Source organism: Gastrolobium bilobum, unplaced genomic scaffold (assembly GCF_033153095.1).
Source record: "Gastrolobium bilobum isolate Gb01-03AN ecotype WA unplaced genomic scaffold, APGP_CSIRO_Gbil_v1 utg9841, whole genome shotgun sequence".
NCBI lineage: Eukaryota > Viridiplantae > Streptophyta > Magnoliopsida > Fabales > Fabaceae > Gastrolobium > Gastrolobium bilobum.
The window spans coordinates 327391-353604 of NW_026898136.1; the positions used below are offsets into that span (position 1 = coordinate 327391).

General features: G+C 33.9%; 1 protein-coding gene across 2 annotated transcripts in view; it reads right to left on the reverse strand.

The window, feature by feature from the left end:
• Window positions 1-937: 937 nt before the first annotated feature.
• LOC133313148 (E3 ubiquitin-protein ligase UPL6-like) overlaps window positions 938-26214 on the reverse strand; it is a 42982-nt gene continuing 17705 nt past the window's right edge. For both annotated transcript variants that reach the window (XM_061514472.1, XM_061514473.1), the window contains exons 5-26: window positions 25991-26171; window positions 24999-25181; window positions 24101-24283; window positions 15864-15939; window positions 14101-14219; window positions 13692-13993; window positions 13506-13602; window positions 13039-13179; window positions 11498-11581; window positions 11334-11420; window positions 11030-11170; window positions 10801-10926; window positions 8487-8585; window positions 8220-8287; window positions 7777-7843; window positions 6152-6322; window positions 5972-6061; window positions 3195-3275; window positions 2423-2496; window positions 2269-2340; window positions 2075-2164; window positions 938-1177 (exon numbers count right to left, since the gene is read on the reverse strand). In XM_061514472.1, coding sequence (XP_061370456.1) covers window positions 1111-1177; window positions 2075-2164; window positions 2269-2340; window positions 2423-2496; window positions 3195-3275; window positions 5972-6061; window positions 6152-6322; window positions 7777-7843; window positions 8220-8287; window positions 8487-8585; window positions 10801-10926; window positions 11030-11170; window positions 11334-11420; window positions 11498-11581; window positions 13039-13179; window positions 13506-13602; window positions 13692-13993; window positions 14101-14219; window positions 15864-15939; window positions 24101-24283; window positions 24999-25181; window positions 25991-26171 — 2599 coding nt within the window. In that variant the 3' untranslated portion in view covers window positions 938-1110. The remainder of the gene's footprint in view (window positions 1178-2074; window positions 2165-2268; window positions 2341-2422; window positions 2497-3194; window positions 3276-5971; window positions 6062-6151; window positions 6323-7776; window positions 7844-8219; window positions 8288-8486; window positions 8586-10800; window positions 10927-11029; window positions 11171-11333; window positions 11421-11497; window positions 11582-13038; window positions 13180-13505; window positions 13603-13691; window positions 13994-14100; window positions 14220-15863; window positions 15940-24100; window positions 24284-24998; window positions 25182-25990; window positions 26172-26214) is intronic.

Below are 26214 nucleotides of genomic sequence, written 5' to 3' on the forward strand. Positions count from 1 at the left end.
AATAAGGAGAGAAAAATATAAAAAAAAATCTACAGTAAGACCCATAATTATTTATGTAAAACACATAAATTTTATTCTTTTTTTTCTTTTATAGCATAATATTATGATGTTAATAAGAAACATAAAACAAATCCTTAATTATGCATGTCTAATCATTCACTGAAGTAGTTAATTAACCGTACCTCCATGTGACCAATGAAGAGACCGGTAAAAAAATTCGCGATTTTAGCAAGTGATTAATTAATTTGTTAAATGATTAAACAGGTCTCGTAAAGTGTAACTATCATTTTCTTCTATAACTTTTTCTTATCTATACAATGTATCATTTAAGACTCTGACCATGAATCAAATAAATTTTATGCATAAACATAATGAACAACGATAGTCACCACCCTTCAACCAGTAGATGGAAGTGTCTTAATGTGTTCTTGAATGTAAAATCAGTTTCTTTGATGAACTTCATCGCAGATTTACTAATTATGATCAGATATTTATAACATAAATTAACTTCATATTGTTCAACATTAAAAATTTCATTATTTCTGAAGAATCTCATGCAGTCGTATAATATTTTCTAAGTGCAGTGGGGATAAGTTCCTGCAATATTTACTTCCTGTACAAAATTAATATCACAAAGTATCATATTGCATATTTATTTTAAGGGATCTATTAATCTCATGTTGCATGAGATAATTATTTCATGCAACAGAAATAAAATTGTGGGGTACACTACTTTTTCAAAAATAAAAAATAAATAAATAATGAACTCCACTATTTTGTCTCTGTTGCATGAGATAATTATCTCATGCAACATAAGATAATTATTTCCCTTATTTTAATGAGCATACAATCAGTACAAAAAACAATCCTACAAAAAGTAAATTATATAAATTTATATTTTAGATATATTTACATTTGAACATAAATTGACAAACAAGATAAAAAATGAATATATATACATGACATTCCTATTCTCAGTTCTCAATATACCATCCGATATTTTTATTTTTATTTTTTTGTCTTCTATGTCGCTCTGTGGATAGTATATTAGAGAGTCATCCTCCACTGGAATGGAAACCTAAAGATATGATGAATTACAGTGCTTTCCTTTCAACTCAAATCAAAGCCAGCATCAGCATTTATGGCATACAGTAATTTGGTTTCCATTTGCTCCTTACTGCAATGGAAGATGAGTATGTTGTTTGTCAGGGAAAATAGTTAACAAGCAAGTAAATTCAACAAAGAAAGTAGGAAGCAATATGACAGCCAAAAAAAAAGAGTTAAAATAAAATCCAAACAACAGTATCAACTATAAAGGTAATATGAAGATGCATATATATACAATTAAGAAAGATAGCTCTCGTTATTGTGGTTCAAAAACTCTTAGATTTCACAATCTTAATGAAAAACTTCAGGAAAATTCAAGGGGAATAGTCATACTGAAATCATGGAGAATGTATGAAATAAAATTGACGTGGAATATTTTTTGAAAAATACTGTAGTCACGAGTCATATCTAGCCCTAAAGCAACAATATCTTCAAAGTCAATTTTTTAAATGATCACCTTAAAAGTCTATAACCCATAAATTAATTACATTCAATAGAAAATATTCTCTCATAAATTAACATCCCGGATTGCCTATTAAGTTTGCAAATCAGTGGAAAAGAGTTTCTTTTAACCAAAAAAAAAGAGAGAATAACTACTGAGACAATATTTCAGTGTTCCCACAGCACAACTATTATCATTCGCAAGTGATATCTAATATACTTGTCATAAAACTTACTCCTATCTCTACAAGTAAGACAGTGTAATGGCGCATCTAAAGAATCTCAACCTATGTCACTGTTCTCTCGATTAATTTTAGTTTCCAATGTAGCCTAGTCAATCATTGCGGATTATTTAATAAATATACACTGTTAACTAACAAAACAGAAATTCTCGTAACTCATGTCGGTATTATCATTTCCAATATATTCAATTCTAACCACTCTTAAGTTCTACAACGGTAGACGCAAAAACAAAATTCCATGTTTGCACTGCAAACTGCAAAGACAAGCTAGCACTAGGACAAACCTTCTATAAGGTGGAAGCTTTAGTAGATTCATACAAGTAGCTGATGTAGGTAGTCGGTCAAGAGCTTCATCAGTAGCGGTACCACCGGCCCTACAAGAATAGACATCAGACAATTCCACTCTGTTATAAAATATACAAGAACTAGGGGAAAAGAAAACAATTGAATGAATGTTTAATACAACTAAAGCATTCACCTTTGAATGCAAAACAAAGGTTCAAGATATCGGAATCCAAGCAAAGGTCCCCGAGAGCAACCTGTCACAAACCTGTAGAGATGATAACTTTGTTATTCATACTAAGATATGTCATAAAAACAGCCACTGAATCCCATAACCATGTATGTCTTACTTCAAAAATTTCTTCTTGTTTTCCAAGGAAAAGCCTTTGAGAACTTCCCAGAACATCTCAATCACATAATGCTCCTATCAAAGAATCAAATGTCAGAATTCATCAGTCAAATAAGAAAAAGGCCTGTCCAAGACCAAAAGGGTGACTTGCCCTTCTCATGACATGAAACATTCAGACTCAAGACGATATTTAGACTAGATGGCAAATATAAAAAATATAACCTGCAAGATCAACAGATACCTTTTTTTATAGAAAAAAATTTAGACTGGATAGCAAATAGTTTTATACTTCTCTAACACATTGTTAGAGAAATAAAATATAAAATCATTAATATGGCCTTCACCTAACAACTTAATCTTTTGGGTTGAATCAGCACTTTACATGATATCAAAGTCCCCGTGATCAAGTGGTCTCGAATTAGATTCTTACCGCCCCTATGCTATTTATAAATAATTAAATATTATGGAGTTTCTTGGCATAGGTAGATGGATCTGTGCATTTCCCACCCATCAAGTCCAATGAACTCTTGTACGAGGGGACATAAGAGAAATACAATATAAAATCATTAATATGGCCTTTACACAAAAGCTTAAAACCACATTAATGGTTTTGTTTTGTATTGTATTTCTCTAACAAGTTTGAAATAAGTCATATATATATATATATATATATATATATATATATATAGGAAAGTTTTTCATTTTGAGTATCAGTAGAATGTTTCTTGCTAAGGAATTACTGACTAAATCCACAAAAATGCCAGAAAGCTTACACTATGATAGCCTCCTGCATAGTTCGTATTCAGCCGCAAATCATCAACATCCAAGCTGTCAAGCGAACCTGATATCAGAAGCTGGGAAAACAATAATGTCAAGCAAGTTGGGTATTAAATTGCATTAAGACATGATTGCAGATGCTGAAATCTTTAGGAGAACTGGTTTGAGATTGAAACCAAAAAATTGACAGTTAAAAAAAGGACAAAAATCAGCAAAATAATGAAGTTCAGTGTCAACAAATAAGTTCATATTAACAAATCAAGCCTTTGAGCTACCATATATGTATAACAGGTGTAAAGAACCAATTCAACCCAAAAGCTTAAGCTATTGGGTGAGGCTACATTAATGGTTTTATATATCTCAACACGCCCCCTCACACGAAAGCTCACTGGGCTTGAAGGGTGGACAATGCACAAGCCCACCTACCTGTGCGAAGAAAGAAATTCCACTACAAAGAAAGTGGGGGGCGGTGAGGTTCGAACCGGGACACAAGGCTTTGATACCATGTAAAGAACCAATTCAACCTAAAAGCTTAAGCTATTGGGTGAGGCTACATTAATGGTTTTATATATCTCAACAACAGGTGTAAGAGAAACAACTATGGCTATTAGCTATAGCATAATGATACCATTTGTGATGCTCTTTAATCCAAGTTCAAAAGAAATTGTAAAGCCAATTGCTAGAGATATGATTTTTACATTATTGAGCCAAAAAAGAAGAAGAATTAACTGTGTCTGGTGAAAAGAACAAGTTAAAAAATGCAAATTTAAGTTTCCATTGATTTAAGGGATGCAACAAACTGAGAGAAAAAAAGGAGACAACATTTATGCTTAATTACTATCCTAAAAAAGGAATCAGACCAATCCACACATTCTTCAACTTAGGCTCACGGAAAGAAACCACATTGGCATCTCAATATAAATCAGTAATTGCACACAATCATGTTAGTAACAAGAAAGTAATAGATAGTAACAAGATATAGAACAAAAAAAACAAAATAAAACATGTGCCATCATCTAACTAATACTTTCATAAATTCAATCAGTAATAACTGCACTCCTCTTGGAAAATAAGGAATAAAGCTAGAAGTAAAACAAAAAAAGTTCTAATATATATATATATATATATATATATATATATATATATATTTAAAAGCAAGAGAATTAACTAGGAGGATATGGTCCTAATATAACTAAACAAAAGAACAAACAAAAATATATGAGCAAAACATTCTCTCTTAAAACAAAAAAAGTTCTAATATATATATATATATATATATATATATATATATATTTCTAAAAGCAAGAGAATTAACTAGGAGGATATTGTCCTAATATAACTAAACAAAAGAACAAACAAAAATATATGAGCAAAACATTCTCTCTTAATCCTCCAAAATCCATTTTGAAAAACCACCATAAAGAAACCGTGAACTGATACCTAAAAATAGTCTAAGAAACAACTGTCACATGAAAGATGTAACAGCAAAGAAGCTCCACAAAAAAAAAAAAAAAATCACTTGCAGACTGTTAAAAGGAGGATCATCAATCAACCAAGATTCAAGTCAAAAAACAAACAAGGCCAGACAAGAGCAAATAATATTTTACTGTGAAGCTTAGTCCCACAGTCCTTGCTTGTAAAAGTACAGTTTCTGAGCCACCACACGTCTCTCGCATCATTTCTTATCAAACATTCTTCAGTCCACTGTTTCTCCACCAACAAATATTGTCAATCTAGAATGCAACCAAAAATGGCTCACAGAAACGCAAATAAAACCAAAGAAAGTTTCCGTCCTCTCTGTTAAGCTCATAACTGTTTCAATGGGGTTCCCCCTACTGTCATGCAGAGAGAGAGGGGACCTGTGCTACACTCTGGAGCCTTTAAATGTTTTCTTGTTGAATCTAGTTTTTTTTATTTTATCTCCTCACCCTAGTTGTATTTCCTCTCAGATTTCTAATAAAATCATTTAATTAATAATAATAAAAACAGCAAGAGTTCAATCCTTAATTACTTGTTGCCCCAGATCCTAAAGTTTTTGGGATAGTCAGTCTATTGTTTGACAGGTTCTTTTAAGATCAATACTTACATAAAATGGAATTGCAGTTAGACAACAAACAATTTGATGAATTTCACAACGTAGTTTAGTTTTAGCTAAGCAGTTTATAGGTATTTCTAAATTTTCCTATTACTTAAACTTAACAAAATAGGCTCAAACTAGAGCGGATCTGCTTCCTTTGCACATGGCAACCCCTTTACTGTCCTAGATAAACTCCTAAAAGCATGGAAAAAGAAAAAAAAACTAACCTCTGAAATAAGATTACAAAATAGAATCGTTAGTGATTGATATTAGATAAGAAAATTTACTTAGTATCTTGTTATTTATGGTCTTCTCAATTTACAGAAGTAGAAGCTTTACAGTGCGAAATGGGAGGAAAACAATCATCCAGAAGCAGCCAAGTAACAAGAGAAGAAAACAGAAACTAAAAAAGGATAGCATCAGCTCAAGAAAGGTCAAAAGAATATAAGGAAAGACAAGAAAGTCAAGGCATACTTTTCACTTTATTATTGTGGATCATTAGGAACATAATTTGCAACTACGGACAAAACATAGTTTTGTACCCAGCTCTCTAGCAGTGACAAGGGTATTATGACATGCATGAAAAAATGATAAGCATCCAGTTATTGAAAGATCCTAACACCACTATGCAAAAGCAAGAATTAAAATTAAAAAAATTACAGGAAAAAAAAGGCTTTAGAGTCTTAAAAAGAAAACCTGAAGTTCATGCTCATTAAACATATCAATCCAATCCTTCTGAATAAGTTGCTGAAATCCTCTCAGGAAATGAGAACTTTGTTGACGTATCTGAAAACATCATTATTTTTGTTATGCAATGGAAACATAAATGCATTGGTACTAAGAGATGCAATTCAAATTAAAATAAATTTACTTCACCTGAAAATTCAAGCGATGATTGGCTACAAGATGGATAAAAGTAATGACATTCTCATTTGTGACACGTAGGTTCTTTCCCCCTGGAAGCAGCTCCTCTTCTTTTTGCTCTCCATATTCATTGTTTAATATAACAAAGTATAGCTCCAACTCTGAAATGTCACCCTCATAATGCTGTTGGTCAAAACAGATTCAATGGGAAAAAAATTGAGACACTCACAAAGGAAAAGTGGATGCGATACGACTCTAGATTTCTAGATGGCTTAATGAGTAGTAATGGAGTACAGATAATAGATAAAAGGATAGAAAAAAAATGAATTTTATTGATGCAAAGCAAACAAACATACAAGAGATTGAAATCTCTTCACAAGGGGCACTCCCCTTAACTAACTAACCAACTCCTAGCTTTCTAATCATTTGGTATATTCTTTCCAGAATATCCTTTCCCACTTAATCTATCAGGAAGCACTACAAGAAATCTTTCACCGGTTCCATAGTAATTGTGTTACAAACCCCATCCCACCCCGCTCTAACCTGAACACCATATAGTGTTGGAATGTCAGAGATATTTACAGCAGCATATTATGTATATATGATAGGATCAGTTACACGCAATCTCAGGAACTAATTTAAGGGTTTTTTAGTAAGCACAGGCACATACTAGTTTTTTAAGGATAAATACGAAAGTTAGGAAACAATCCTTATAACTTGTGTGACTCATTTAGAAGATATGTATTGTTTTATAGATTAAATATTTTATAATTTATCCGACAATTAAAAATTTTAAGGTTACAAAATTTAGTGCGTATCCTTGTGGCATGGCAATTCAACATGTCACTGTCATAGCACTGCCATGGATATTTATGTATGTACTATCTTTCTGTATATTTTTATTAAGAAAAATCTGCACCATGTATAGCTACACTTGAAGTTTAGAGGGAAAACTAGACAGGATGAAATCATGTTTCTGTAACAGTCTACACACGGTTTCTATATATTAACGCTGGTATTAATTACAATGATTCTACGCCAGATATATAATCCTAATTGATTCTGCAATATATACATGATATCACCTAAGATATTCTACGAGTTATAATAGTTTTCTTTAGCTTATAAATAATGTAAGTACGACAATGAACCATTGATTTATATTTTGTGAAACCTTTTCCAGTACGAGTTATAATAGTTTTCTTTAGATTATAAATAATGTAAGTACGACAATGAACCATTGATTTATAATTTGTGAAACCTTTTCCAGTGAAGTAACTAGCATAAGTAATTTTGTTCCCAATCAGAAAGGAGATATTTGAAATTATCCATCTTGTTCTTGTCTATTGAGATTTAAATAGTAAAAAGGAGTAAATGAACGTCGGTCCTCCATTCACAAGTACATCAAACTAGCCCTCCAATGTCAATTTGTGCAAGCAAATCAGTCCTTAGAAAGACAAAACTGATGGAATTAATTGACATTGAAGGACCAATATGATGTTGCCAATAAATGGAGGAATAATGTGATGACACTAACATCTTAGGAGGACCAAAATGGACATTAATCTAAAAAGAATTAAAGATATCTCAAGAATGAGGCAGATGCTAGGAAATGAAAGCCAAAGAAGTGATATTACCTTCAGAAAGATGAGATGACGATATAACTCCGGGTCCAAGGAAGGTAAGTCATTCAAATAGTTGTGCCTAATATAAGGAAAATAAAATGTGTAAGAAAGCAGGAAGTATAGCTTCCTCTTATAGCATGCCAATCTCTAATCAAACACATAAACGGACTTTTATAAAAACAGAGGAACTCATTTGCTAAAATCATGAAATACAATTCTATAAGAAGTGCGCACAATCAATTCAGTTCGAGAAATACAGTATAGCCACCCCCGGTTATGCATTACACGAATGCTACCAAGTGTCATTTGTGAAACTCAAACATCAGCATAAAGAAGCTGGAAGCAAGTAAACAAATGCATAGAAACTCAGGATTTGATCATTGAAGAACCTAAATATAAATGAAAAAAAAAAAAAAAAACTATCTAAAGCAAACCAGAGAAACCTGAAGTCTTACTTTTGTTTCAATTTGCTCAAAAAGAATGTAGCAAATGGTAAATCAACCAGAATACCTTCAAACATAGCCTGCAAATGTAAGTTGTAAGCATGAAGTTCGGTTCCAATCAAGCACAATCAATATAGGGAAAAAAATGCATAAATAAAAGGATGTGAACCAATTAACAGTGTAACAAAGAAGATAGAATAGCATGCAGTAGTAGACTCGGTGACTATGCAAGGCCCCACTTTATTAAAGAGACAAGAGGGAAAAGCAACAAAAACATACCTTTGCAAGAAGAGTACCGAGAAAGTGGAAAAATTGGAGATGTTGTTCATGTATCATTCCTGACCCAGGATTAGGATAAAGCAGGCGATCTGCCGTTTCCTGGATGCATTGATGTTCAGATTACCAAAAAGCAATAAATCACAATGTAAAAATAAATGGAACATCAAGGAAGAAGTATAAGCTGAAGCAAATTCCAATAAAAAATTTCAAAATTTCAAAGCTTATTTCTTTCCATAGTATCTTCAGTGACACAATACAGACCTGTGGTTGTTGTTGACTTCTTGTTATTGTCAAACAACCAACTTTCCTAAAAGCTTAAGCTGTTAGATGGAGACAGATGAATGATTTTATATTTTTTGTTATATTTCTAACACGCCCTCCACACAAGAATCCATTGGGCTTGAAGGGTGGACAATGCAAATGCCCACCTATCTATGTTAGAAAAATTTCACAATATTTATTAGAAGATTATTAGAAGAATGGGGGCGGCAAGGATCAAACTTTGGACCCTGGTTAAAGAAGCTCTAATACCATGTCAAGAAACCAACTTTCCCAAAAGCTTAAGCTATTAGATGAAGACAGATAAATGGTTTAATATTTCATATTATATTTCTAACAATTCAACATTAACATCGAAATCAACAATACCTTTATCGTAAATCAATTAGAGTCGGTAGTCGATGAACCCAAATAAAAAATAATAAAAGATTGAGGGAAAAAATAAAAAATAATAAAAGATTGAGGGAAAAAATATTAATAATAATAGTAATATTAATAAAAACAACTATATTAAAAATAAACTCCGCCTATGTTTACATAGCCTATCCCAAGCCAGGGTACAAGAGAAGGATTGTCGCCAGGCATAGCAAACCAGCTGTAAAAGAAAACAGCTATCCTTATCAGATAAACCCTAGTGATTTCTAACAGTTATTTAACATAGTAGTATAATTATATTTTCAATATGTAAAGCTTATTTGCTCACTAGAATTCTGAGTTCACACTTCACCTTCCAACAACCCCATTGCAACCATATTGTTCACTTATGAATAAATCAAAAAGCTTGAATTTGGTGCTCAGGCTTGGCTACTGTGTTGAAAGTAGTATCATATTGTGAAGAAATAAGTCAGCTTAAGTTGTGTGGTAGAGTGAATAGTTTTAATAATGAACCAACTATTACATCAACATCAATAACACCTTTATCCCAAATTAATTGGGGTCGGTGGTAGATGAACCCACATGAAAGCTACAAAACGGTTGTAAAAAAAAAAACAGTAATAATATATATATATATATATATATATATATATGTGTGTATATAAATAAATAAAAGTAAAAAAGAAAGGGAAAAGAAGAAGTGGGGGAAATGAAGGGGAAAAAGACTAAAAAGGGACCATCTGGAACATAGGAATAACAACGGGTCTAACCCTCCACCATACTTATAGCTTTTCTCCATTCCGTTCTAAGACATACCATCCGCCAATCTATATCCCACTCCATTAAATCTTGTTTTACTACCTTCCCCCAAGTCAGTTTCGGCCTACCTCTGCCTCTTTTTGTGTTGAGCTCTTGGTAACAAACTTCTGTTCTTACAAGAGCATCCAGGGGCCTTCTCATCACGTGCCCAAACTACCTCAATCTATATTCTCTCATCTTCTCGGCTACCGGTACTACTCCTATCTTTCGTCGAATATCTTCATTTCTTATCTTATCCATCCTTGTATAACCATACATCCACCTTAACATCCTCATCTCTGCTACTCCCATCTTATGCTCATGTTGCCTATGTGCTGGCCAGCATTCCGCTCCATATAGCATTGCCGGTCTTACTGCTGTTTTATAGAATTTTCCTTTTAACTTAAGGGGGATTTTGCGGTCACACAAAAACCCAGATGCACTGTGTCATTTCATCCACCCTGCTCTGATTCTATGATTTTTCAATGAACCAACTATTACAAAAGTTTAAATTTTTTGTTCAAAACATATGAATGATTTTAAATTTAACATGCGCAGTTACACAAGAGCCCTATGGGCTTAAAGCATAGAAAATGCACAGACTCAATCTATACATCACAAACATTAGCATTAACATCAACCTATCTTGTACTAGGATTAAACTTTTATTTAAAAGAATGGGATCAACAAAGATTCAACTTTAAACCACCAGGGCATAAGAGGCTATGATCCTACGTCATGAACAAACTATACCAAAGCTTCAGCTGTCAAATGAAGGCATAATAGAAATGGTTTTATATCTAACAGTTTCTATATCTTTAACAAACATGAAACATAAACAATAGCACAATATTCATATGACCTTAAATAATCCATACTGCACATCAAATGCAGCACGTGTGATGTTCTCCATGAAATCTTTGAATATTCCACCTCCATCAATTCCAGCCTCTTCAACTCCGAATTCATTGAAAAAAGTCACACGAATCTGAAAATTTTGCATAAATGGATGAATTACAAGTTTCCCTAAAAACCAAAAAAGCAGGGAATGGCAAATAAATGAGAGGATAAGCCCTAGAAAAGGACATTACCAATCCTCGAAGATCATCTTCTGACAACTGACTCATTTGATTATAAGCATCTTCCAAAATATGATCTCGTCTTATTCTGAACTGATTTCTTGCAAACAGAGCCTGAGATCCTTGTCTTTGCCTAGCAGCAGCTAGTTGAGACTGATGAAACAATAAATAGCCAATAGTCAATATATGAAACACACTAGAGACATATTAAGATATACGGAAGCTCCAAAGTTGCTCATGTCATCCATTGGAAATCCATAATATAGAGATAATAAGGCATATCTGAATCAAATCAAAATTGTTTTGAGATTCTTACCGTGAATATTTTAACCCTGCTGGTAAATGGTATCAAGAAAGCAGCCTGCTTCAAAATTTCATTTGCTCGTGTATTTTCTATTACAGCCTGCGGAAAAAGATTGTAGAACTACCAAATCAAGTTTCCTTTCTTATTACCTTAAAAATAAATAGTAGAGACAATACCTGAGAGATAAATAAGTCATTCACTCCATCAGCATGGAAGTCACTGGGGGATGTAAACTGTCGTCTATTGTTCCAATCTTGCAGCTGTGGGAAGAAATTCAAAAGGCAAGTTAGGAAAAATATTAAAAAATAAAATAAAATCATACGCATATGATTACTGGTGGCAAATGCATATAGATGCCTCTTCAGAGAACAGATATCAATTAACTTGTAATATGAATAGAAATTAGAACAGTTAGGAAAACATAAAAATATCATTTTTATTTAATAGGATAAGAAATATTATTAGTGAGAAAAGATTGAAAGCACAACTACAGAAAGGAAGAGATATCCTTCAAAATCAACATCAACATGTTAAGCCGGAGCAAGACTGAGTATATGAAGTGTGAGTTTTCTCCGATAAGAGATGGAGATCAAGACCCCATGCATCTACTTGGTCAAGAGGTACCCAAGAAAGATGCTTTTAGATACATGGGATCAATTTTGCCAAAAGGTGGTGAGATTGATAAGGATGTAAATCATAGAATCAGAGTAGTATGGATGAAATGGCAGAGTGCATCTGGATTTTTGTGTGACCGCAAAATTCCTCTTAAGCTAAAAGAAAAATTCTATAGAACAGCAGTAAGACCTGCAATGTTATATGGAGTTGAATGTTGGCCAGCACATAAGCAACACGAGCATAAAATAGAAGTAGCAGAAATGAGGATGTTAAGGTGGATGTGTGGTTATACGAGGACGAATAAGATAAGAAATGAATATATTCGACGAAAGATAGAAGTAGTAATAGTGGCGGTAACTGAAAAGATGAGGGAATATACATCGAGGTAGTTTGGACACATAATGAGACGACCCTTGGATGCTCCTGTAAGAACAAAAATTTGTTACTAAGATCTTGACACAAAGAGAGGTAGAGGTAGACCGGAACTTACCTGAGAAAAGGTAGTTAAACAAGACTTAATGGAGTAGGATATAGATTAGCGGACGGTGTGTCTTAGGACGGAATGGAGAAAAGCTATAAGCAGGGTGGAAAGTTAGACCCGTTATTATTCCTATGTTCCAGATGGTCCATTTTTAGTCCTTTTCCTCTTCAATCCCCCATTTCCTTCTTTTCCCCTTCTTGTCTTTTATCTTATTTCCCATTTCTCCTTTCCCCATTTTTATTTTTATTTTATTTTATTTTTCATTTTTATTTTTTAATCTCCTCTTATATATTATTGGGTTCATCTACCACCAACCCCAATTAGCTTGGGTTAAAGGTGTTGTTGATGTTGATGTTGATCCTTCAAAATGAAATACGAAAAATTAAACAATTAAGGAAAAAGAAAGAATAATTAATGCTGTAAGAATAATTAACTCCCTTGAAATAGTTATGTCATAGCACCGTAGAAACCAAAAACATAAACCTATCCCAAAGTATAGCACTAAGAGATGCCCTTTAAGGTACGACCATAATATCTTGAAAGCTTCTAAGTCCAATGGACTAACGGAGAGTAAACATGAAACTAGATATACAACAACTGCGATTGTTTCTAATATTCTACCTGCGACAGGAGCTCAGAGACTACAATGCTGACCCTCTGTTGAATGGCTTCAACCTGCCTTTTACTAGTCGTGCTAACTGGAACAGATTTTACCGAATTAGAAGATGAGGTGTGATTCACCCACAGTAGCTGCCACAGTGCCTGCAGAAACAGCAAACTTAACCAAAATTAACTGTAACTGCAAAGGAGGTTACATTTGTATTGAGCATTTTTGCAAAATCCTTAGGCAGGTTTGCAATATCATTGGTCAAGACCACCAGTTTTTCAAAATCTAACATACTCCATTTCTTTGGACTGATATATACAAGTGGATATACAACCTTGTAAGGATTTGACACTTTATTTGGATCTTTCTTAAAGTGCAAGGAAGAAAATATTCCATTTCAGCAGTCCATTAATGAAGAGTCAATCTCGTAACCATCAATAACTTTTCTTACAAAAATAGATAATCAATTCCAAAACATTACCTGCCTCAACAAAATGATGAGGCTTCTAATATCCTTCAGTGATAGTGGTTTCTCCTGCTCATAATACTCCTCATTATCAACTATCATAAGCATATGCCTGATAAAGAAAAATAGGTCAAACTAGACTATAGTTCATGCATCCGTAAAAGTATTATTAAACAAGTCAAGAGTAGAAAAAAATATTACTTGTACACAGGACAGAATACAGCTAGAGGTAACAGCCAACCAGGCGCATCACCGGAGAGGTATGACAACTGCTCAGACAAAGATGACCATTTTTTATTCTGATGACATCGCTTCATAAAATTCCAAAGCATAGGGACAAGTTCAGTTCTGTAGGCAAGCACAGTCATAGTCCTTTCATGTGGCAATGTGTTGTAGATAACATATAAAAACCCACAAACTGCACCAACAGCTGCAACCTCCCTATCATCTGGCCCATAATCTGATCCATTGGCAGGTGAAATGTCTCTAAATAATATATTTGTCTGCACATGACAAGAAGTCACAATTCTCCATCAATTTTTCAAAATAAATGGTAAAAAAAAAACTCAATGACACTCTAGATACAAAAGTAATTTGCAAGATGGTATACCAGTTGCAGAAGGAAACGGGTATCTATGGCATTACAAATTTGTTGATCCAGTTTTCTATTCAAAGCTACTTCCATGATTTCATCATCACCCATCATATCATCCTCAGCAATCATAGAATCTGACATTAACACTTGCCGGATTAAAAACCAATGGTAAAGAGAAAGAATAATCTCATATTTACTAAAATAATGAAAAAATTTACAATCATGAAGAAGCAAAGTAAGCAGGGTACAGCATTATGTTCAAATCTAATTCAGAAACAACAACCCACTTATTTTCTCATTGTAAGGTGACTAATCTCTCAGAGAATATGTTTGGGGTTCTAGGAGATCAATGGATGGGTATGTCCTTTCACTTTGGAGCAGTTTCTAATCATACACTTCAAAAGTGTTTGCAGGTAAAACCAGGCTGTGATGTTATGGCAGGGTAGAGGCTTAGCAGTTCTTTGGAGCAGAATGCCTGTAAATTCGAGGTGTCTCCCCTGAAATTCGTTTTACGATAGAATTGTGTTTTTGACTTCTATGGTTCTTTGCCTATGGTTGTTACTTGTTTCAAGGAAGCTTCTATGACTGATACGCAAAGAGATTGGACAGCTTTGTTACGTTTTTGAGACACTTTGGGTCGCTGTTCTATTTTCTAATTTCCTTCTTTTGAGGACTGCCCATGCTCAGCCCAAAATGTATTTGCCTTCTTTCTTACTGATAGAGAAATATATAAACCATTGATGGGCCTTCACATAATAACTTAAGCTTTTGGGTTGAATTGATTCTTCACATGATATCAGAGTCTTCCACTATATCTCCTGGTTGCAATCGAGCAGGGCGGGTGGTGACGCCGACATTACAATGTTCGCCATGGGCTAGTAAAAGACTAGTGCAAAACCAGCCCGCATGGGCACCGAGGCTGCGGAGCGTGGGGGAATGTTAGGACTCATTTGCAAGGTATGAGACTTGGAGTCCCGCATTGGTGGTATGGTGTGGGGTTTATAAAGCCTTGTACACTCTCATCTTTTGAGCTAGCTTTTGGGGTGGTACATCCCAAAGTTCTTATCACATAGTGTCAAAGCCTCGTGTACCGGGTTCGATCCTCGCCGCCCCTCATTTTTTTTGTGAAATTTTTTAGCACACGTAGGCTGAGCCTCATGCATCATCCACATTTCAAGTCCAATGGGCTCTCTTGTGAGGGGACGTGTTAGAGTATAATATAAATCATTAAAGACACCCTCACGTAATAGCTTAAGCTTTTTGGTGAGATGGTTGTATTAGGCTGAGCCTGATGCATCATCCCCCTTTGAAGCCCAATTGGCTCTCTTGTAAGGGGGAGTGTTAGAATACAAATATGAACCATTAAAGAGGCCCTCATCTAACAGCTTAAACTTTTGGGTTGAATTGGTTCTTTACATGGTATCAGAGCCTCGGTATCCCGGGTTCGATCTTCGCCGTCCTCTATTTTCTTTGTGGAATTTCTTAGCACAGGTAGGTGGGCCTATGCATTATCCACCCTTCATACTCAGTAGGCTCTCGTGTGAGGGGGCGTGTTAGAGAAGTATATAAATCATTGATTAACCTTCACTTAATAGCTTAAGCTTTTGGGTTGAATTGGTTCTTTACACTTACTAACAATATCCTTCCTTCTTTTATCCAAAATAAAAGAAAAGAAAAGAAATGAAAGATGATATTATTCAATAAAAGAAGTTGAACTGAAAAAAGAAAATCTTTAATCAAACCAAAAAAAAGCTGGAGTGTCTAATTAGAAAGCATACTTTCTCTACTACTTGGTCTCATCAGAGACGGGTGCACCTCCAGCAAAAACGTAGTAACAGCAGCAAGGTTTGCGGCCTGGATGAAAAATTGAAACAAACACAAATTAACTTCAAAACTAAGATGAGGTTTCAGGCAAAAGTTTTATACTTCAATTACATCAAACAAATCACCACTACCAACCCAACCCAACACCCCAAAAAAAAAAACTTCCAATATCATATCTAAAGACAAAGCTTTATGCAGAATGATCTGAAGGTGTTCAAAAGATTAAACATATGGATAGATGGAACTTCAAAATTTGTTCAATATGCAGAGCCTTAAGGCCCTAACCCACCAAACTTGTAAATCTTTTTCAACTGTTAGTACTTCCTCCTCCTTCCCTTAACAAGGGACCAAGCTCAAATGTGATTATACTTATTCAAGTTTCAGTTGAGCTCAAACAAAACATAAAGTGTTTAATTAGTAAGTTCAATTTGAATTTAAATGCAATGGTATTCAAAGTGAAAGCTCATGAATAAGCTCCATATACAAAACTGCAAACAGAGACTCGTGTAATTATTTGATAATTTGACTTATTTATCCTACTTAGCTATATTGAACACATCTACTCAGTTTACAATTTCTCATTTTATGCATATGCTAATATATGACCTTTATAATTTCTGCATTACATGGTCTGATATGTTGAAACATGAGTTTGTACTTATGTACATAAAAGTTTTTATAAACATAAGTAAGGACATATACTCATGAATTAGAGGTAGCTATCAAATGCTTTAAAGCAGATAGCTTTAGGTTCACTCCATTACATTTAACCACAGAGATTGCTTGTAATACATTAAGGCCAAAAAACATAATAGGTGTAGACTTTAAGCAAAAATAACTAACCAAAAGCTCTGTTAGAATATCTAGAAGATGTCTAGTTATCATATCTTATTAATATGATTGTATCTAATAAGGATCTGATTAGAATATGTGCATAATAAGAGTTAATGTAGAGGATCGTGTAAATAGGTAAAGGAATCCTTGTAATTATCCTCTTTATTATATAATAGAATCTTGCGTGGTCTGATTAGACACTCAATTTCCCTCAATATTCAAGTTGGTTTCAAAGCTTCTATGACCAAGTGGTCTAGAATTCAATCATTGACACTCCATTCTTCTAATAGAAAAAGGGTTAAATCTTAGCACTAGGTATGCTTGTGCATTGTCCACAATTCAAGTCCAATACAAAAAAATGGCTCTTGCGTGAGGGGGTATGTTAGATATAATAGAAATATGTTAAAGACATATTAAAACTATTCATGTGCTTTCACCCAAAAACTTAAACTTTTGGAATAGTTGGTTCATGACAATATCTTAAAATGGTTAGAGTATCCTAAATAATGTCTTGGGATTAATTTCCATATTTTCTTATTATTCATTATTTCTTTCCTTGTTTTAAGAGTCTAGTATTAGTATAAATAGGGGATATTAATTTGTCTTTTCATCACATCATTCACAAAATATCAATATAAGTTTATTGTAAGTATTTGTTTTCCTCCCTCAGTACCTAAACCCCTGTAATTTTAACATGGTATTAGAGCGGTACCACCTTCCGTGACATGTCTCATGACTATTATGTTGTCAAGTTCCCTAAAATACGCAGTTCTACATCAACTTTTTTTGGTCTTCACATTTTCATCAACCTTCTCTCAGTCATCAGCTACTACCCACTATCCACTTGGGTGCCTTCATTCCGGCAGCCAACACCACTTTTCCAGTCACCATCCGTATTTCTTCGGCCACCTGCCGATGTCTTTTCTGGCAAGCAACCATGAGATCTGGTGTGTTTTACCCCATTTCGGCCTACCACCACAGTTTTCGACCCATCAATATTTGTCCTAGATATGCAATCTAGCCCCGGTCTTTTAAGCTTTAGCTTCAAGGGGAGTGTTAGAATATCTAGAAGATATATTAAAATAATATGATCATATCTTAAAATAGTTTGGAGTATAGTAGGTGACCTCTTAGGGTTGGTTTACACACATCCTTAAATTTTATGATTTGTTTCCTTATTTTAGGAGTTTACTATTAGTATAAATAAGGGCTATTAGTTTCATACTTGTCAAAAGCGCTGCTTTCTGCGCCGTTCGCAGGTTGCGGAGGACCTCCGCGACAAACCGCGCCGCATCGCACCAGAAATAAATCGCGTCTGAAGCGGCTGAAATAGCGGTTAAAAACGGCGTCTGAAGCGGTGAAAATCACGGATGAAAAGCAACGAAGAAGAAATAATGTTTTGCCTGTGCAAAACAGAAAAAAGACGAGGATATTTTTGTCCTTTTCATTATGTAATATTAAAAGAACATTGGGCCTCTCTTTTAACGTTTTGGACCTCTCTTTTTCTTTTAAATTCCACTGACACACTCCACTGAATGAAGAAGACCTCTCTATTCAAGTCGGCAGCTTTCTTATTTTTTTTTTATATACTTTTCTATTCCACGAATTCCCAGTTGCATCTTCTTTTTTTGTCTCTTTGTTGGCAGCTTCTCCTCTTGACTCGTGCATCCTCGTAAGTTTTCTAACTTTATTTTAATTCTTTTTTTTTTTTTTCTACCCTCCTATTTTTTTTTTTGGGGGGGGGGGGGGGGTGGGGGGTTCCTGACTTCTTCCCTTATTTTTTTTGTCCTTCATTTTTTTTTCTTCGTTATTTTTTTTCTAACTCTCATAATAGGTTAATGCTCTGTGGAGTCTGGTCATATGTTAGACTCATTCATACATATATATTGAAACACATGACAGTCCCGTGTTTATTTGCTACACACCTTTGATTAGATTAAATTTAAAAAGAAAAAAAAATGTGAACCCATTACTTTCAATTCTTTTTTTTGATACATTACTTTCAATTTAGTTAAATCAAAATTATGTACTTTTTTTATATTTTACAAACTTACAAACTGTGAATTATTTTTTGATACATTACTTTCAATTTACTTAAAAAAAATTATGAATTATTTTTATAATAAAAAATTATATATATTTTTTATTTTACAAACTGTGAATTATTAAATACGCTTAATAATGTTTAAAAGTTAATAATTTTTGTTTGTAAAATAAGTAAAAAAAATACATCATTTTTATTTTAAATAATTTTAAAATTTGTATTCAAATACAAAATAATCTTTTTTGAAAAAAAAAATAATTATAAATTAAAAAAAGGAGGTTATAATTATAATTTTTTTACTATCTTGTAAATGTGAATTATTAAACACATTTCTTTTTTTGCCCGTAACTGCACCACAAGACTCACATCACCCTTGTAATAGATTTCTTTTTTTCCCCTCTATAACAATAAATGTAGCTAGTGATAGCAACCAATGACAAGACACAAGAGTCTCCTTCTTGTGCTTTGGTTAAACCCCCGGGTCCATATCGTGATATGGAATGGCAATGGAATTCCTTGAAGGATATCAATAACAGAAGGAATGTGACATGTGACTACTGTTCCTGCCAAGAAAGGCAAGATTGTGAAAGGTCCCATGGACCTACTTCTCTTAAAAAAACCAGAAAACAGCATCAAGTTGGGAAAAAGGAAAACAAGCATCAATGATGCTTGTTATAAAGAAGCTAGAGCCAGAACAGTTCAATATATTGAGAGGTTTTTAGTAACGAATGCGATACCTTTCAATGTTGTACGCTTTACAAGTTTCAGGTTAATGGTTGAAGCAATAGGGAACTATGGTCCTCATTTGAAGGGTTCCATCTTATTGTGAATGTAGAGTTAAACTCCTTCAAAAGGAGTTAAGAGTACATCAAGGAATTATTGAAGGAGCATGAGATAGAGAGAGTAAACTACGGATGTTCTATTATGTCTGACGGATGGACAGATAAGAAGGGTAGAACTTTGATCAATTTCTTGGTGAATTGTCCATCAGGAACTATGTTTGTCAAGAGTGTTGAAGCTTCTTCTTATGTCAAGACTGGTGAGAAATTATGTCAACTTCTGGACACTATTGTGATGGAGATTGGTGAACAAAATGTTGTTCAAGTGGTGACCGACAATGGAAGCAATTATGTTTTGGCCGGTAAGAGACAGTAAACTCATTCAATTGTTAATATTTCAATTTATTTGTGATTCGTTTTCTTATTTAAGTTTATGCTTGTGATGTTAGCGAAATTTTTACAAGCCAAGAGACGTCATTTGTTTTGGACTCCTTGTGTTGCACATTGTTTAGACTTGATGCTAGAAGACATTGGAAAACTTGATAGAGTAAAGAGGACAATAAAAAGAGGCATCAGTCTAGTAGGTTTCATTTATAATCATTTATTGGCATTGAACACTATGCAGCAATTCACAAGCAAAACTGAATTGGTGAGGCATGGAGTGACAAGGTTTGCTACCACATTCCTGACATTGCAGAGGTTATATAAGCAGAAAAAACAACCTCCGAAGAATGTTCACTTCTGATGAGTGGTCAAAATCTAAGACGGCCAAAGACCCTAAAGGGAAAAGGGCAACTGATATTGTACTAAGTACATCTTTTTGGAATGATGTAATTTTTTGTCTTAAGGCTATGGGGCCTCTTGTGGATGTGTTGAGGATGGTTGATAATGGAAAAAGGCCAGCAATGGGTTACATTTACGAAGCAATGGATAGGGCAAAGAAGCAATTCAAAATGCATTTCGTGGAATTGGAAAAGAAGATAAGTATAAAGATATTTTAGCTATCATTGATAGAAGATGGGATTGTCAACTTCATCATCCTTTGCATGCAGCTGGGCATTATCTTAACCCTCAATTTTTTTATTCTAATCCAAGGCTGGATGATGATTTAGAAGTGGTTAATGGCTATTTAAAATGCTTTGAGAGGCTAATTGCAAATGTGGATGAGATGGACCAGGTTATGAATGAATTGGAGCTATATAAGAAAGCTCGAGGTCTCTCAGCCAAAAGACAAAGGGATAAAGTGTCTCTCGTAAGTATTTGATCCTTTTAAGCTTTTATTATTACAATTTATTTAACTAGTCATATTATTGAGTTATTATATTTTGTATTACAGTGCAATGGTGGGAGACGTATGGAACACAAAAAAAAGCACTGGAAAAAATTGCCATTTAAGGTATTGAGTTTGACTTGCAGCTCTTCGGGATGTGAGCGCAATTGGAGTATTTTTGAGCATGTAAGCTATGAAGCACCGATTCGTTAAAAAAAAAAATTCACGTATCCGATACGCGTCCCAGACGGGTACGCTTCTGACACGGTTTTTGCAGTATCAGATGGGTCAACGACTTCTTCAATACGGTCAAATGAAAGTTTTGAGAATTTTTAAAAAATGAAGGTTGTTTTCTAACGAACGATTTTGGCCCAGAAGTACCTAAATCGAAATCTCACTTATATACTCACCTCATTCGAATAAGCTGTCTCTGTTCTTCCTCTCTGGACGCCGTGTCTCTGTTCTTCCTCTCTGGACGCCGTTGCTGTTCCTCCTTTTTTGCTCCGGCGACCTCTTTGGATCTTCCTTCTTGGCTTCGTACATCTGCCTTCTATAACTGTCAATAGTTTATTTTATTTGTCGCTTTGCTCCAATACCCACATCCAAAGACTTCTTCAGATACCTCTCTCTATTTGCATGTGCTGATGTGCCTTTGGGCTTTGTATCTGTCGGTTTGTCTTTATCCTTTCTCTTTGTCGGTTATCCTCTTTCATTCTTTTTTTCTTTATCATGTATATGAAAGAGTAGAGCATTAATAATATTGTATATCTTTTTTTAATTTTGGGAAACATTATAATTCGTATATCTTTCTATCCATTTTTATTACTAGTCCTTTTGATAAAAAAAATTAAAATAAAAGCAATTTTGTTCAATAATATTTTACACACGATTTAAATTACCATCTATACTTTAATCTTTTCTCTTTTTTATGTGTCATTGTTATTATTGTTGTTCATTAATTTATTTATTTATTTTTGTATTATGTTAATTATGTATGTTTTTGTCTTGGTTTTCTTTTTGTTATGTATTTCTTAAATTTTATGATTCTGTATGAATAATCTATTATCTATGCTTATAATTTCTTTTATTATATTTTGTTAATGTAAAATATATTTTTTATATTAAAAATATTATTTAATACTAAGACGTATCGGAACGTATCGAAATATTAGTATTTTTGAAGTAACGTATCGACATCACGTATCGGAAACGTATCGAAAACGCCGTGTCGGTATCGGTGCTTCATAGCATGTAAGTACATGCTCAATGGTTTTATTTATAGAGCTTCATAACTGATTGTGAAACTAATATGTTTTATTGTTAATTATCAAATAGATTCATTCCAAGAGACGAAGTGAACTTGAGCATTAAAAGTTGGAGGACTTGGTTTATATTAAATATAACCAAACTCTTAAATATCAATTTGACAATCGTGATCTGATTGATCCCATTCTCCTAAATGGTATTAATGAAATCAATGAATGGTTAGTAGGAGATATGGGTGGAGATGGGAACAGAATGAGAATGAACTTGTATTTGAGGATGATACCATCACCTGGAGTGACATTGCAGATGTAACTAATGTTGATGAGCCTTTAGTTTACACTAGACAGCAGACAAAGTCCATTGCATTGCCTTAAAGCTCTAAGGGAAAGGAAATTATTGATGAAAGCAATTTCTTGGTGAATGCTCTCTTGGTGATTCATGGTAGTCATGACGACCCCAGAAATTCCCAGATTATGTCCTACATTCAAAAATAGCTTTTAGAGAACTGGATTGTGAGGTGTTCTCATACAAATAGAGAGAACAATAGTTGTGCTCACTGGCTTGCTTCTCATCCTCATGACAAGCTTAGCAACTTTAATGTTTTCTATAGTCCCCCACCACAGCTTGCGGATCTTCTGCAACAGGATGTCCAATAGACTTTCTTTAGCTGTGAGTTCTTTGTTTTGTTTTGTTCTGGGGCCTTGCCCCTTCTTTATTACAAAAAGAAAAAAAGATGTGCCAGAAAAACTGTACAATATAGATACCAGTGACAGTGAGGCTGAAGCAGACTTTGGTGATGGTGGAATTTAAGATTCTGATTAGTTCTTTTTGACATTTAAATATGGAAATGTGTTTTGGATCTTTTAATTGAATACTTGGAATTTCTGTTTGTTTTGGAGCAATTCTTTATTATCATTGATTGTTTTTATTTTTTAAAATATATATGTGTGGTATATCTAGGTTCTATTAGTCCATAGCGCTATAGTGTTTTTCAGGGTTGGCCGCAACAGGCCGCAATCCGCTTTTAACTACTATGATTAGTTTATATTTTGTATCACATCCTTCACAACAATATCAATATAATTTTAAAAATTCTATTCTAAGAATTGTTTTCCTCCCTCTATATCTAAATCCGTATAATTTCAACAAACTCAATGGACTTTACAGATAAAGAAAAAAATTCACATATTTGATATAGTCAATCAAATCAAAGTTCATATGGTATTATTCAGAAACTAAATTTTAATTCCACATTCAAGAAATTTAATCTAATCAAATTCAAATACAAGAGTGTCCAATTTGATTCAACTTCATTACATGCCTATCCAATAGAACAAAGCTTGGTTATATCTCAAATGGACATCAATGCCAAATGTAAAAATGTAGACATCAATAGCAAACGACAGGTGCATTAATGAATGAGATTTCTGAAAAGAAGTTCAACTCTCTCTTGTATCATGTTTTATAGAAGAATGTCATCCTCTCCCTTGTAAATCTATTTCTCTCTCCCTTAATAAAACCACCTTCTTATCTAAATAAATATTAAAGTAAATTCAAGATGAAATAATCAGCTCCTCTTTAGTAAAAGTATATACCAAACTCTAACTGCGTGAAATGTATATGCATCAAAGTGTTTGGCTATGGAGAGTTGTCTGAGTGAGCAGTTAATTTGTGATAGGATATGGCATTTGGCTACGACTTGGCATAAAGCTAATGATTTTTTCAGAGAAATTTCCCTTCGATTGGGTAGCTTTGCTTTGTTGATTTTTTTTTATCTCCTCTATTTGAATTTTCTATTTTTAGGATGATTTCTTATCCTCCAATCTCTCTGTAATCTTCTCCTTCTGTTAATATATTTCTTTTATCAAAAAAAAAAAATGTATATCCATCAAGACACCAATCTTGACCTAGTCCTAGATAAGTCATCATGAAATGAGATGTATGAAGCAACTCAGAATGACCATAACAAAAAGCATATTATAGTGAATATCCCCTTACCATATCAAATGAACAGTCGGGTTGAGACAAAGCAATTCCACCAGTTTCTAATATATTTCCAAGAAGACAGGCATAGGTAGGAAATTCATCTGATATATCCTTAGGCAGAAAACTGATCAGGTTTGGCACAAATGTTGTCATTTCATGAATGTAATGTTGGCTCACGCTTTGTTTTGCAAAAACCTAAGTACCCAAAAACAAACCAACTTTTCACAAGACTTGCCAACGTTAATAGAAAACAAATAGTTCTAGAAAATTAGCAAGCACACAAAGGAAACTCCAGCGTGAAGGCTGGACATATCAAGAAGACATAATAATTATAGGGGACAAGCAATAAAAGGAAAAAAAAATAATAACTCACTCTTAACCAGCTCGAGTTACCCTCCAACCCCCAAGATTCTAATTAACATGCAGAGGTCCCTAAGCACATAATAACATAAATAATTTTTTTCACATAGCCCAGTTGCTTATGTTTATGCATTGGATATTGACTTTTTCCTCCAGGTGGGATTTACTGGGTTATATATCCGCTGATTGCACATTGAAGTGCCCTCCATTGGTGCAAAGAGAGATTACAAGGTATGGTTGTAAGCATTAAATTATCTAATTTTGTGTTTTTCAACAGAGAAGAATAGAAGGAATTCCAAAGGAGCTTTAAATTCCCCAAGTAAAATTGTTGTGGCGGTACCTGAATGCTTTCTTTCTGAGGTTTCTAATGAATTTCATCATCCAAGGTTTCTATGTTAATTTTCTAGATCCTATGAACTGTATACCATCTTTCCTGATTTTAGGCCGTACTTAATATTTAGAAAACAGATACACATCATTGATGATTAATACCTCTCTTTAACTTCTACTTATCACAAAGAAAAGGACCTCCATCAAATAGAATTAGTACCTGTCTTAAGTTTGGGAAAACATGCCACAAGAAAGGAATTGTAAGGATCTGTGATGAGAAGCTATATCTTGGATCTATATGTGAACAGATGCATGGCTTCTGACCAATGTGACATATTATAACAGTAAGCACTCGCTCCAATGATGACCCTTTTTCACTGTAAATACAATTTTCTGCATTATCCTGCAGTAGATCATTAAAAAAGTTTATGCATTTATGTGAATCATGGTATAACAGATCAAACGAATATCATAAGAAATAACAAAACTAGAGACAGTCAGATCAATATGACATGTATAGACGATAAGTTTTAACTTTATATTTGATTTTGATCCACTGATCCAGTATTTCTTCAACATCAGCATCACCTTTATTGCAAACTGACCCAGTATTTCTTAATTAAAGAAATTATTACACATAAAAGGGTAACAGAGTGTTACACACTGTGCGCTGAGCTTTAGCTCAGCTAGATCTAGGCTGGCCTATGTTTATTCAGGGATTAGCTAAGACTGTTCACAAACAAATCCTAACAACCTTGTAACAGCTGTCATAGAAGTTATAACTGCCTCCAACTGAGTCTGTTATATTCCGTTATATTTCAGTTCAGATCTGTTAGATCATAGTCTAGCTTACACTCTAACAGCTTAAACTTTTGGGAGAGTTGGTTCTTGACGTGGAATCAAAGCCTCTATGACCAAGTGATCTAAAGTTCAATCATTGTCGCTTCCATTCATCTATTAAAAAATTGTTTCAACATAAAATAGGTGGGCTATACATTATTCATGCTTTAAGTCCAAACTTACATGAGGGTACATGTTGGAGATATAATATAAAATCATTTGTGTTGTCACCTAATAAGCTTTTGGGAGAATTGGTTCATGACATAAGATATCCTATCTTGTAAATTGCCCTTGAATATGCATTACATGGGAATTAATCTTATAGGGTACCAAGAAATAAAAAACAAAGAAAAAAATGGATTGCGATGCTACCTTTCCTGTAAGAATAATCTCTCTAAGTAGGCTGAGTGCATTGTTTTGAAAGAGATGTCCTACTATCGTACAGCTCCATGGCAGTTTGGGATCTATCAACAATACTAAAACTTCTAATAAAGGAATAGCTGATACATTAGATTCCTTCGGAGTCAATAACAGCTGATCCTTCAGCTGATTTCTGTCCAGTAAAATACTCTATAAGCAACATAGCACAAAAACCC